The 13,959-nt window shown below is 48.8% G+C and overlaps 1 protein-coding gene across 1 annotated transcript in view; it reads right to left on the bottom strand.

The window, feature by feature from the left end:
• Positions 1–13,959, bottom strand: part of KCNK10 (potassium two pore domain channel subfamily K member 10) — a 122,320-nt gene that overhangs the window by 65,117 nt on the left and 43,244 nt on the right. The window contains exon 2 of the mRNA XM_047079809.1: positions 2,103–2,437. Within this exon, the coding sequence (XP_046935765.1) occupies positions 2,103–2,437 (335 nt within the window). The remainder of the gene's footprint in view (positions 1–2,102; positions 2,438–13,959) is intronic.

The following is a 13,959-nucleotide window of genomic DNA, read 5'->3' as shown; positions in this document are numbered from 1 at the left end:
TCCTCTCAACACCCCAGGGGGGAGGGATTTTAGGCACATTTTATTGATAATGAAACTGGATCTCAGAGAGGTTAGTAACTTGCTCACGGTGTATTTTATTTTCACCTTTTCTATCCCCAGCACCTAGCATGTTATCTGATACAACAGGCGTTCAATAGCAAGTTAAAGAATGCATGGATGAGGGGTGCCTGGGTGGCTCAGTCCATTAAGCATCCAACTTCGGATGCATCCATTGATGCAAAGATAATGTGACATGATCTTTTTCCCCAAGATCTCGCTGTCTGTGGAAGGAAAATTCAAGCATGAATCTAGATTCAATTCAGACCACCGTTTATATGTATCGCAGCTAAATAAAAAGGGTCTCATCACAACAAGTATAATCCCATTCTTACTTAAAATTACTCCAGAATTGTTTCCCCCTTTTTCTATGGCATTCTAGCCCTTAAATCCAGAACAGATTAGTACCACACTCTCATCACCACAAACTTGACGGCATTTTTTCACAAAAGAAGAAAACAAAGAAAAAGCTATCCAAGAAAGAGTAATATAAAACACCACCCTTAGATTTGACAGGTTTTTTTTCATAAAAATTATAGGAACACAGGTATGAAATCATATTTATTCCCAGAGGGGGAGGTGGGGAGAGAATGTGTATTTCTAGGTATTGAAGAATCAAGTCAGATTATCAAAATTTCTTTAAAGGAATATAATTGCTATGAAGGTTCCAGATCATAGGTAGCCCCCAAATTCCTTTACCCTATCAGTGCAGTTAGAAAGAAAGAAAGAAAGAAAGAAAGAAAGAAAGAAAGAAAGAGAAGAAAAGAAAGAAAAGAAAGAAAAGGAAAGGAAAGGAAAGGAAAGGAAAGGAAAGGAAAGGAAAGGAAAGGAAAGGAAAGGAAAGGAAAGGAAAGGAAAGAAAAGAAAAGAACGAGCCAGGCCAGTCTTGCAAATCCTGCAATATCCTGGATTGCAGTAACCCTTAGAATTTAATGCAGATAATCCCAGAGCAGAAGGAGTTGTGGGAGCCATCTTTTCCATCCCTCTGCCTTGCACACTTTAGAAGCCCTGGAAAGACGTGGCTCTCCCTTGCCTCCATGAATGTCACCGCCATCCACCAGGACCTACTCTTCCTGGTTCAGGAGGGTATACAGGATAGGAAATCAATTTTCAGCCTCCAAGGCAGCCATCCACCCTCCATCTCCCGCACGGTGGAACCCTCCAACTGGGCCCCCAACCATTTCACTTCCTCCCTCTGGGACTTGACTCTCTGCCCTTCACAGACTTCTGAAGCCTCCTGTTTCACTTCCTCCCATCACTCCACCTGAGAGGACTCTCTGTCTCCCATGGCCCTCCCATGGCCAAGTTCACCCCTGCCGAGGCCACCCCCACCCCTGCTTTCGCTGCCTCGCTTCTCTAGGTGGTAGCTCAAAGTTCTCTGCCTCCATCTTTTTATGGGTGCTATTTTCTTAATACCCAAGCTATGCAAGGGCCTTAGCACAGTGCCTGATACAATAAATGTTCAAAAACAGTAATCTTGATTATTCCTATTACTGCTGTCTTTATTGTATCCCCATAAATCCACCACAATGGCCCTCCCAAGTCACCAACAGCCTCTCATGCCACCTCTGGTGGTCTTTACTCCACTTTCACTGACTTGAGATAGGTTAATACAACGCTGCTTGTTTAAAATTCTTTCCGTGGCACCTAGGGCACCCTCTTAGCCCAGCAGCTCACGCAGACTTCAGAATCAGGAAGTTAATCAGTACACATAGGTGGAATGAATTGGAAAAACCAAAGCCTTTTTGCCTGCCGCTGCCTCCGGCCACCTCCCCCAAAAGCAGGTGATGCGAAACAGAGCCCACTCATCACGCGTCAGGGCATCAAGGCTGTGGCACGCATGTTCCCTCTTCCCCCTGATCATCACGTGCCTTACTCTCTGGCTCCCTGGAGGTCTCAGCTCACAGGTCGCCTCCCCGGAGAAGACCACCCTGACCATCAGCAGCATCTCAACCAAAGGCGAAACTCGGTGAGCTCCAAGGACAGAACCAACGCTGTCCCTTCTCCCCACAGGCTATCCTATGGCTGACTCACCCCCTGCTCACCTGGATCAGCGTCTCCAGCTCCTGTGGGCTCACGCAGATATGATCCCGCAGGAATTCTGCCTTCTCCAAGGCGATGGTGTTCTTCTGGCTGCTCTCGAAGGGCTGTTCCAGCGCCCGGAAGACCAGACCGCCCGTGACGAGGTAGACCACCACGACCACAAAGATGGCAACGACCGTTTTCCACTTCATGACGGTCTGCAGGCCCCCCTGGGGGGCGCCTTCCATTCTGGCTACCACCGTGGCTCGGGAGGAGACGGACAGGCGCGGGGCCGCGTGGTGCCCGCTAGTGGCACCCTTGGGCTGGCACACCGGGGGTGCTGCTGCTGGAACGGCCACTGAGAAACAGGGTGGAGGACAGGGGGAGAGAGAGTTTGTTTATGAATACAAGACACAGAACTTGGCGGAAGCAAAGCACAGATGTCTTTCTCAAGCCAGCTTTCAAACGTGAGGATCACAAACCGGCTCCCCAAGCCGGCAGGGAGGGAACCTGATCAGTTGCGAGGCGCCTGTGTGAGTTCTTGAAAAATGGGCACCAGGAGTTCTGGTTTTAAAAAAAAAATAGTATTAATTGAGTTTGAAATGCTTATATTTCTCTACAAGGTCCAATTCTGAAAGCCCGTGATTTATACTTCAGCTCTTGCCTTAGCTTCCTTGGTTAAACGATATATAAGATAAATGACAAACCACCATATTTGAAATACAGACGTGTTATTCAACTTGGAGAGGAAATAAATCGGAGATGGACGCCCAACGACTCTGGCCACATACTGAGGACCGGGTGATAACCAAGAGCAGAGGAGAGACTAACATCTAGCGAGTTTCAAAGTCCCTTTCATCCAGGGTCATGGTCACAAAACAAAGAAGGGTGAGCTTGGCATCAGGGAAACAAGTCAAAACTCAGATACGGTAGGGGTGCCTGGGTGGCTCAGTCGGTTAAGCATCTGACTTCGGCTCAGGTCATGATTTCACGGCCTGTGAGTTCAAGCCCCGCGTCAGGCTCTGTGCTAACAGCTCAGAGCCTGGAGCCTGCTTCAGATTCTGTGTCTCCCTCTCTCTCTGACCCTCCCTTGCTTATGCTCTGCCTCTCTCTGTCTCAAAAATAAATAAAAATATTGAAAAAAAAAAAACCTCAGACACGGTAAAAAAAAAGGTTTGGGTTTCAGAAGACTACCAAAGTGGGGAAAAAAAAAAAAAGACGGAGTAGAATGAGGGAAGGAATAATGAGTGATGTTTTTATGCCGATAAATTTGGTTTCCTAAAAAAAGAAGAAATAGATCCGAACCACAGTTCTCAATAGAAAATTCAGCGACTTAGATGTAATCACTCCTGATCTATTAGTAATAGAATTTTTCTTCTATTTTCCTCCAAAAAGAAGCCATTGGAAAAGAAATTTCCCCTCGTGTTGAGAACACATCGAATTCTCAAAGGTCCCTGGTCTCTGTTAGGGCAATTTCGTTACCTTGGAAATAAATATGTTAAGCTGGAGGCTTTTCTGGAATGGCAGGAGGAACAGGGTAGCGTTGCACATGTAATGCTATCATGCATTTCGGAAATCTGTCTTGTGCAGCAGTGAGCAGACAGTGAACTTCGATTTTGTTCTGCCCTCATTATACTAATGCTTATTATAGCCTCTGCCATAGCGCAGCCTGGCTGTTGTGTAAATAAGGTATTAGGAGATGACAACCCTAATTACCTAAGTGGGGCCAACAATCCCACTCAAGAGAGCTCACTGCTCAGTCCCTGCCTTGGGGAACTCAAGATAAATAAAAGCACGGGATGTCCCTGCCTGTTCACAGCACCAATGACCCTGACAATGCCTGGCCAGAAGGGTGGCCACCTCCAGGAATCTAGGTCTGTAAACATCTGCCTTTCCTCCTAGGGCCTCAAAATCAGCTTTTCTCTTGAAAACCAAGCAGAGCAATCAACCTTTTATTGTATCTTATTCTAGAAAATAAAATCATTATTGTTGATAATCGTATATAATGGCTGCAAATAAAATGTTACATTTCCTTCTGACTTACTGAACCCAAAACTGCCTGGAATCTCTGATTGAAAGATTTAAGAATTAGGATCAGCACTGTGGGCATTATGTTCTTGCTAATCCTTCCCCCAAAACACTACTTCCGGATTCCTACTAGCCCTTGTTGATACTGAGGTGCATCTTGTCTTGGGCAGCTTGCTTTCAGCCTTGCCCCATGTTTCCCATTCATTCAACCTCCCCACTGTATCTCAGTCCCTTGCGCCTCTCACCATTCCTAGGACTACCAACCTTAACTCATCTTGCTTGAACCAATCCAGCAGCCGCCTAAGTGACCTCCCTGCTTCCAATCTCACCCATCTTTGACAAATCTGGGGTCAAATACCACTTCCGGAAGCACTTCCTCCCCTTTCCTCCTGCGGCCTCTGTGGACGATGGAGTAATGGCCCCCAAAGATGTCCACATCCTAATCCCTGGGCCCTATGCCTGTGTTACCTTACAACAGGAAAGGAACTTTGCAAATGTGATTAAGTTAAAAATCTAGAGATAGGGAATTATCCTAGATTATCTGGGTGGACCCAATATAATCACAAATTTCCTTCTAAGAGGGAGGCAGGACAGTCAGAGAAAGACATGTAAAGACAGAAGCAGAGGTCACAAGCCAAGGGATGGAATCAACTCCTAGAAGCTGGAAAAGACAAGGAACAGACTCTCCCCTAGAGGCTCCAGAAGGATTCCATCCTGCCCACACCTTAATTTTGGCCCAATGAGACCGATTTGGAACTTCTGACCTCCAGAACCATAAGATAATAAAGATGTATTCTTTTCAGCCACTAAGGTTGTTACAGCAGCAACAGGAAGCTAATACACCCCCACTAGATGAGATCTCTCTTGACCCACACTCACTGCCCTGTGCTGTTAATAGAACCTGTTTACTTGTCACTCGTCTTAGAGCTTTAGGAGGGCAGGCCCTGGGTCTACCCTCTCACCTCTGTACCCCAGTGTCCTGTATGGTGCCTCCCACAAGAGGCGCTGATAAAATGAATGAAGAACAGAAGGAAGACACGTGGGCACGTCCGAACCGCACATACAACGTGGATGAGTGGTGTTCAGCGGGAAACCGCTTGGCACCCCAGGAGCCAAGAGCAGGTGCTCCAACACAGCAGTGCTCTGCTCACGCCTCACCCCTTCATGGATGTTCCTCTGGCCGGCAGCCCCCTCCCCACCTTCACCTGCCTGGGAAACTCCCAACCTCCTCAATCTCAGCTCTAAGCCGCCTCCCCTGTGAAGTCATCCCAGACTCTCCAGGCCCACCTGGCGTGCCCCTCGCCCAATGAGCCTACAAATTCCTTGGAGTCTGAAAGCTTGTCTTTTAATGGTTGGATCTCCATTTCTCGGCATAGTGCCTGGCATAGAGCAATTGTTTGTTTTCTGTTGTTGTTGTTGTTGCTGATTCCTTCAAACCATAAACAAAAGCCCCATCAGTCACCACCACCCTCAGTAACAAGCATTTGTGTAATGCCAAATGAGCACGAGGTGCTGTGCTGTGGCGGTCACAGTCCCTCCCAGCTCCAGGGGTTGATAACCCACTTAGGGGACATCCTCCACACTGACAGGTGATAACCATTAGGAGGAAGCCTAATGACGGCCTTGAGCTCGGGGGTCATCTGTAGCTGGGACTCATTCATGGACTTGCCTCATGGATGTTTCCGGGGCTTCTAGCATCCCTGAGGCTCAGCAGAATTGGGCTTGGCAAAGGTCTTTTTCAGACCAGTTCCTGATGCCAGTCTGCTAAGGGACAGTCTCTGGGAGCAGAGTCAATAGAATCCACCAATCCCGAGTTTCCAAATCACCAGGAGTAAAAACCAGAACTTCAGTCCCAAATCTATCAGTGGCTGGGTAACCTTGAGACCGCCATTTAGTTTCTCTGTTTCCTTATCTGCGAAAGATGGATGATAAGGACTCAGTTGGAGGGTTGGGGGGCTGGTGGGATTAAAATGAGAATAACGTGACTTCCAAGTCAGTCCTCTTCTGGAGCATAGGAAATAGAAAAATAGGAACCAAAGAAATTCCTTTGGTGGAAAGGGACCTTTTATCTAAAACGCATCAATAACGGGTGGGTCATATAAAGTAACCATCTATCATTCTTCACGACTCCCGCAGAAAAGTATCTGGCAGCAAAAAACACTGCCAAGAATTGATGAGAAGGCAAAGCCTGGAAGATAATACCGTAAGTTAATTTTCATTTTAAAATGTTTCCTCACAGGGACACCTGGGTGGCTCAGTCAGTTAAACCCTGACTCTTGATTTCGGCTCAGATCACCATCTCATGATTCATGAGATCAAGCCCTGCATCGGGCTCCGTGCTGTTAGTGCAGGGCCTGCTTGGGATTCTCTCTCTCCGCCCCTCCCCCACTCTCACTCTCTCTCTTTCTCAAAATAAATAAACATTTAAAAAAGAAAAGTACAGGATAAAAGGTTTCCTCATAAACATCTGCCCATTCTGCTTTTACCGAAACACGGGTAGACATGGGAGCACGCGTGCAAATCTGCTCCTTCTTGGTTGAACAAGTTGTTAGTAGTTTTGAAGTTTTCAGGCTTTCCCAGGCCCTATACTTACCGCATCACCCATTCTTGCACTCAGTCAACAAACATTTGAGTCAGCCGGGCACTGTGCTGGGTCCTGAGGACACAGAAATGAGTAAGATACGTCCCTGCCTTCAGAGTCGGTGGGAAAATTGACGAGGGTCTCACCCATGCGTGAACCTTAGTTCGTCGTCACAAAACCTCCTGTGGAGAACAGTTGTCATTATCTACCCCTCTTGACAGGTGAGGCACTGACAGGTGACCCTGACCAGCCTGTCCCAAACAGTGGCATCCTTGGATCTGTCCTCACACACCTAACCCCGGATGCCTTCCGCTCCTCCAGGCCGCTCGAAACAAATGACATCCGCGGGATTCAGGGTTTCTTGGAAACGTGGAATGCGGCCATCTCAGAGGTCCGCTGTCACGCAGTCACGTGACTCTGCCTATTGACCCAGGCAAAGTACAAGCGATTGCAACACACTGGCGAGAAGCAAAGAACTCCTGCCCTCCCCCCCCCCCCACCCCAGCCCTCCCAGGTCTGGAATCGGTCCAGGGCCACCTGCACGGACAGCTCGGAGCTTCCGGAGGGCTCCAGGTGGAAGCTCAGTCTGGAATCCTCAAAAGGCTTCCCTGGGGGTAGTGCACAGGGTGGGTGTCAGGAAGAGGGAGGGGTGACGGGAGCCCCACCTGCCTGCAGTTGTCCCAGAGGCTGCTTTCACCTCTGCCATCCTCTAAGAAGAGCAGACGGGATGTGCATGTTTGCTCTGACTCCAGACGCCCCAACAGCCAAACCTCGTTCTCCCAGCTTCCATCTGATGGCTGCGCCTTAAAGCTGGTCAAGCTGGTCCTGGTAAGAACGCAGCGACTCTGCATCTACACACACTAAATGAGCAAGCCCTGTCCCCCAAATGCCACCAAAGCAAAGGCTCTCCCTTTGGGTTTAATTATTTCTCTCTCCTAGCCCTCTCGAAACACCCAAGCTTTCTTTCCAGATGGAAGAAAAAGGCATGGGGAAATTTCTGAGGACCTTTAGAGACAGAGAGCCAAGACTAGAGGAAACCAGGCTGAAAGAAAGGGGAGGGGAGGGAGGAGGGAGCCGAGAACATGCTGCCACCTTGACTCACATCTGTCCTCGCCTCTCTCTTTAGGGCAAGGCTCTGTCTTCTCTCACCGGAATCACTTAGAAAGCCTCCGGTCCTGTCCCCTCAAATCCATCCTCCACATGGCAGCCAGATGGCGCTCTCCCGGGTGCGACTCTGAACGCCTGGACCTCACACTTCAGCCCCTCTGAAGACAGCACAGTGATGCAAAGAAAGCGCAGGCTCCCAAAACATAAGAGACTCTTAAAAACTGAGAACAAACTGAGGGTTGAGGGGGGTGGGAGGGTAGGGAGGGTGGGGGAAAAGAAAAAAAAAAGCGCAGGCTCCTTCCAGGACCTGGTGCCTGCCGGTCTCCCCAGCCTCACACGCTGCCACGCCCCCACAGGCAACCTTCGCCCCAGCCAAACCCAGCAGCACCCGACCCCTGCGTGCTGAGCTCTGCTAATGCCGCCCTCTGGGCCATCTTGCTTCCCGATACCTTTCTCCTCCCCACTCTTTATCTGGCCGGCATCGCCTCCTACTTCAAAACTCACTTCGTGTGTCACCACCTCCAGGAAGTCCTCCCCGACTGCCCACCCCCAGTATAATCAGATGTCCTTCCTCTCCGCTCTGTGTCTCAGTGTGGAGCTCAGCACACGGCCGGCAGCTGAGATCCTCTTACTTCTAATTTGTTCCATTCCTGGATTCATTCACGCCTCCATCCATAAATTTGCCTTGCACCAACATTTATGAGGTCAATGTCACACACTTGCCCAACAGAAAATCCGACTGCAGAATTCATTGAATCTGGTAGTATGAGCAGTCCTAGTACTATAGTATTTTCCGCCCCCCCACAGACAGACATCCAGAGTCGTGGTGTTCTCAGACAATAAATAGTCCAAGGAGAGCTCTTCATGATTTGTTCAATTCCTAAGGAAGACGAGGAAGAGCCCAGGACCAGAGCTCCTCCTTGCCCATGCGAGCTGGCCACGACAGCCCTGGCACTTCCCACTGCCCGGTTCCTCCTTCGAGATCTGGGGCTCCCTACCTTGTGGTTTTCCAACAGGCCCCACACTCCACCACGCTGGTGAGATGGACCCATTTGTCTTGACTAATTTGGTCAAGGCCTAAAGGCACGCGGCCCCAGCTGGGGTTCTGTTGTCTAGGTCCAAAATGCTTCATGAAGAACATATTTTGTCTCTTGCTAAGTTTTTGCTAAGTTTTTTCCTCCATAATTTAAATTCACTAAAGCACTTTTTTAAAAAAAGATTATTTTCCCCCTACCTTTCGGATTAAAAAGAATGTCAGCTGCTGCAGGTCCCAAAATATCTCCTTTACCCTGGGGCCAAGTATTTTACACACCATCTTCAGGGCCCATTCCTTCAAGACAGAGGTCTGCCTTTCCCAGGTGTTTTGTCAACAGCAATTACCTCTCCTCACTGAGCTCCATGAAGGGGACTCTTCCCAATCAGGCCGGAGCCAGGGGGTCCTTCCAAAATTCCAGTCCCGCTCCTGCTTAAAACCGCACAATTACTCCCACAGCTGTTTACGTGGCCTCCAATGTTCCACGTGCTCAGGCCCGTCTTACTTCCCCAGCCCTGCCTCACCCTCCACATGTTGCCCTCTGACCCCAGCAAACTCCCTTGGGTATTGGCTGTCTCAAGCACGTAGGTCACAAGTAGTTGCACCAACCCAAGCAATTCTTTTTTCTAGATCCACAGTAGAAAGCAAAACTGAAAAATATGTCTTAACCCATTAGGTAGAAAGGTCCTATGACTTAAGTCCATGACCCCATGCCTAACTCCCTTTCCTTGGGAAACGTGTTCACTGCATCCTACCCAATGGTGGTGATGGAAGTAGCCGGAGGTACTTTGAGAAATTCCAAATTTATCAGAGCATAAAATACAGAGGTGGTAAGTGCACGAATGTTTTATGGGGATGAAAGGGGAGGGGCGTTTAGAAACTTGATGCGTCATTTACTCACTTACAACAAATGCATGCCAACTATGTGCCAGGAGCACATCGCAAGCTCCATACTCAGTGTCCAGTCTGCTAAACCACCATCTACCAGGAGGCTGAAGAACCCAATTCTTTTGAAAAGAGCAACGGCCAAGTAAGCCAGTGGATGTAAACCTCCCTGTAGCTTTGATTCCCCTCTATGTAGCTTTAATCCCTCTTCTACTCTCTGCTTCATCTGCTCTGATCCAACCTTCCCTCCTCCATCCCAAACCTTTCCAAAGACACCTCAGGGCCACCAGGACTGAAGACCTCCCCTACTTCCTCAGCATCTTCAGGGAGCCTTCCTCCACCTTCCTCACTGACACCTGGGCTTCCCCGGAAGACCCTGTCCTCTGACTGTGGCATTCAGGTAGAGGTTGTTCAATCTCCCTCACCCACAATATCAGGGCCACACTGTCCCGGAAATATAACACTCCACACTCTTGTGTCCAAATCCCTGTTCCTTTGAGACCCAAACCCTCTGGTTCCTCCACTTCCTCCTCCTCTTGTGGCTGGCTGCGGTACAGCCGACTTCTCTCCTTGATTCCCTGAAGCTTCCGTCCAGGTCCTGCTTTCCTCCTGAGTTAGTTCAGTTGTTCCACAGACAATCTTTCCAATACCCACACCTCCCATTTCCCTCATTTCATCACCATGACCATCATCTCTAATCCACCTCAGCCAGGTTCCTCCAGAAGCCGATCCCGAGATGAAGACTGGTTGGTAAGCACTCTGTTTAGGAAGTACTTCCAGGAAAAGGCCATAAGGGCAGAGAAGGGAAGGGCGAGAAACCATGGAAGAGTGTGACTCCAGGTGAAGCCCTGTCCCCTGAGTCCAGAGGAACCCTGAAGCATCAATTACTTCTCCAAGTTTGTCCCACTTGGAGGCCAGGGAGCTAGGCTTGCCTTCTCTTACCCAGTCAGTCATGGCTACAGAAATGGGACAAAAATGCCCAGGAGCATCCTGGCCAGAGGCACCAGTAGACCAAGAAAAAAATCTCCTGAAAAGGGACTCTTTGTAGGGACAAGCTACAAGGGGAGAAGTGTACAGACTCTGGAGGAGGGGTGCACAGGGCAGGGAAGACGGATCTGGAAGAGCTGGCGGAGCACCGATGGTTTCCACTACGACGGCCTCCTCCTATGGCCACATCCCAAATGCCGTCCTCACAAGAAATGTCCCTGCTCCAGAGATACTCCGGTAAAGACACCCACTTCTGACCTGAGCATCCTATCCACCCGGCTCTCTCCACATAATTACCCCCATAACACGTCCCGCCTCTACCTCTCACCGTCCATCGTGCCCCCCGCCCGTCCCGTGTTTACTTCCTTCCCTGCCCAGCTTAGATGCCAAGTTCAACACTTCACTCTCCAGCTAATAGACTCAACTCCCTTTCCTTCTGTCCCTTCCTGGAGCCACCTGGAGCCACCTGGAGCCACCCCCTTCTTTGTTACGCCTTCTCTCTGCTCGGAGACCAGATCCAGGCTGCTGGACGTCGCTGGGAAATTGAACAGCCTCGGGGATTGCTGCCACTCGAAACCCCCTGGTTTCCTTCCCAAGCTGGCTCTCAGTGCCAGCCAGGAAGCTTCCCTGTCTCCCTGCTCAGAGACAGCTGTCAGGACAAACGTCATGAAGAAATGAGGTGTATCTTCCTGTACATAAACCTGAAATTGTATCTAACAATCCCCTGCAAGACAGCTCTCTACTTTACAAAAGGATTTTCTGGGGAAAGCATTTGAACGGCGCGTTCTGTGGACAGCTAGCATGGGCTTTGGTTTATATTTATATTCTTCTAAGAACAAACTGTTTATGTAGGATGAGCTGTGCCCTCGCTTTGCCCTTGTCGCAGGGTCACTGAGACGGGAGTCCCAACGCCCCAGTACATTGTGCTTTGCAAGCAGCCTCAGCCGCCTGCATTTCCAGTGCAGCCACCCAGTGCCCCCGGCTTGCTTGGGAGTCACTAAAACCTCCTACAAAAAAAAAAAAAAAAAAAAAAAAAAAAAAAATTGGGATGGGAAAAACATTTTCAGATGGCTCTCCCTTCACTGTGCCTCCTAAGTCGCAGAAATGAACGAGATCCATGCAAGGGAGAAAACGGTTTCCACAAAACACCCCGCAAAATGGCTTTGCCTCTTAGCATCACCCTCTGGATAATTCCCCCTTAGAGTGGCTCCTCTAATGCAGTATCTGTGCTGCTGACATCAGCAACATTTCCGTGATTCGCCGTAAATGCAGCCATCGGAGGCTGGGAGTGAGTGCAGGAGGGAGGAAGGGAGAAAGCCTAAAAGGGAAAAGAATGCCCACGTTGCTCCTCACGAGGCTGGGGAGACAGTGGTGTAGCAAACGTAGCAGTCCATTCCTCTGAAGACCGAGAAGTGTTTGCAAATACTATTAATAGCTCTCATTAGTGAAGTCTTCAAGGAATCAAAGGACTTACTGAGAAATTGGGGATGCAGATCTAAAAAAGACAGGGAGGGGGTTCTTCAATAAACCAGCACACCTAAGTTGGGGGTCTGATGAAGCCAGAGATCCCTGCTGCCGAGGGGATCCGAGGGCTGACCCGGGCTCCAGGGGAATCTTCCAACCAGGACGATGTTGAATGTAAGCTGGACCTTCTAGCCAAACCAACATGGCACGCCAACCCCCAAACATCTGCAGTCCTTTCTCTGTAATAATCCCTCCTGCTAGAGGGTAAATCCCTCTAGGTGACCCCTGCGCTGGACCCTTTGCCTCTAAATCTTCCATATCCCAATCCCAGTGCACAGCATATAATAAGAGCTCAATTCATGTTCATGAAAGGGATTCAAGAAATGCTGGTCAAGTGTCTTGTGCTTCAGGAACCAGCAGACAAACGGTGACAGAGCAGAACCCTGGTGTCCAGGAGCTCACCAGGTGAAAGATGGATGCATTGGGAGGGGCAACCTTCACCTCCACTCCCGTGTCATTCAGAAAAGGCCCAGTACTCGAGGATCAAGAGAAGGCACCCGAAATCTCAGACAGCCAACAGATCCCTGCAGGGATCAAGAGGAAATCTGGCATCTGCTCTGCTGGTCCCTAAACTGCCCCCCAAGAAAGAGCTCATAAAGCAGGGTGCACAGAAGTTTGCCTTGGCATCATTTACAGAAGTTAAATTCCTCTTCCATGTTACCACCTTCTCACAGAGCCTTAGACCCACACCTGTTACCCAGGCAACCTCTCTATGTGATGGGTTAGTAGCAATGAAGCAGTCACCAAAACCATATTTCCTTTCAAGGAACCACCCAGTTATAAGGACCATAGGACACGGTTCAAGAACCTACAACAAAATACAAATTAGCGAATACTGGCACATAGTACAGCTCAATAAACTAGTGCAAAATAAATGTGCTCCATTCAGCTTGCCAGGTAAACAAATGTTAAGTAGGGATGCAAAGTCCTTGTAAATGGTGAAGCCCAGGGGGAAAAAAAAAACCACAAGAGAAAAAAAAATTCTTTTCATTGATAGTTAAACCTAACCTTTGGGTTCTCAGCTTTTAACCAAGGAATATAACCTTCAGAGAAAATCCTAGCTGAGGGGTGCCTAGGTGTCTCAGTTGGTTAAGTGTCAGACTTCAGCTCAGGTCATAATCTCACATGAGCAGGTTTGAGCCCCTCGTCCGGCTCTGGGCTGACAGCTCAGAACCCGGAACCTGCTTTGGATTCTGTGACTCCCTCTCTCTCTGCCCCTCCCCTACTCACACTCTGTCTCTCTCTCTCTCTTAAAAAAAAATGAACATTGAACAAAAAAAAAAATTTTTTTTTTTAAATCCTAGCTGATAGGTAATGCTTCACACACTTTGGATTCAACCCGTACTTAATTGCTTTGAGGTTGCCTCTAAAGGGATCATTTGAAATACAGTCTTTTGGTTAGGAGTCTTCTACTTCATAGAAAGGAGGAGGAAAAGGGCATAGAAAGTGTCATAACGAATTAAGAGCGCAAGTGACACAACCCAGCTATCTTGGAATTCGTGGGCATTTCCAAGAGTTCCCTGCCATTTCAAGATTCTTAATGGCCCCTCGGATGCCAGCTGCATTTAAGCTGCTATTACTGGGAGGTGCTGAATTCAGCAAAGCCATTTGCTTCACAGCCACAGGGCTGAATTAGATATGTCATGGAGATAGCACTTGGTTCCTCCAACACAGCCAAAAGTGCCACAGCATTAATTCGCTGAAAACTTCCCCGCGAGGCCCATTTCATGACGTT

This window comes from Lynx rufus, unplaced genomic scaffold (genome assembly GCF_022079265.1).
Source record: "Lynx rufus isolate CCGP_SWC_20201006 ecotype Redwood Valley unplaced genomic scaffold, mLynRuf1.p SCAF_17, whole genome shotgun sequence".
NCBI classification, from domain to species: domain Eukaryota; kingdom Metazoa; phylum Chordata; class Mammalia; order Carnivora; family Felidae; genus Lynx; species Lynx rufus.
This window is presented reverse-complemented; position numbering and strand designations above follow the sequence as displayed.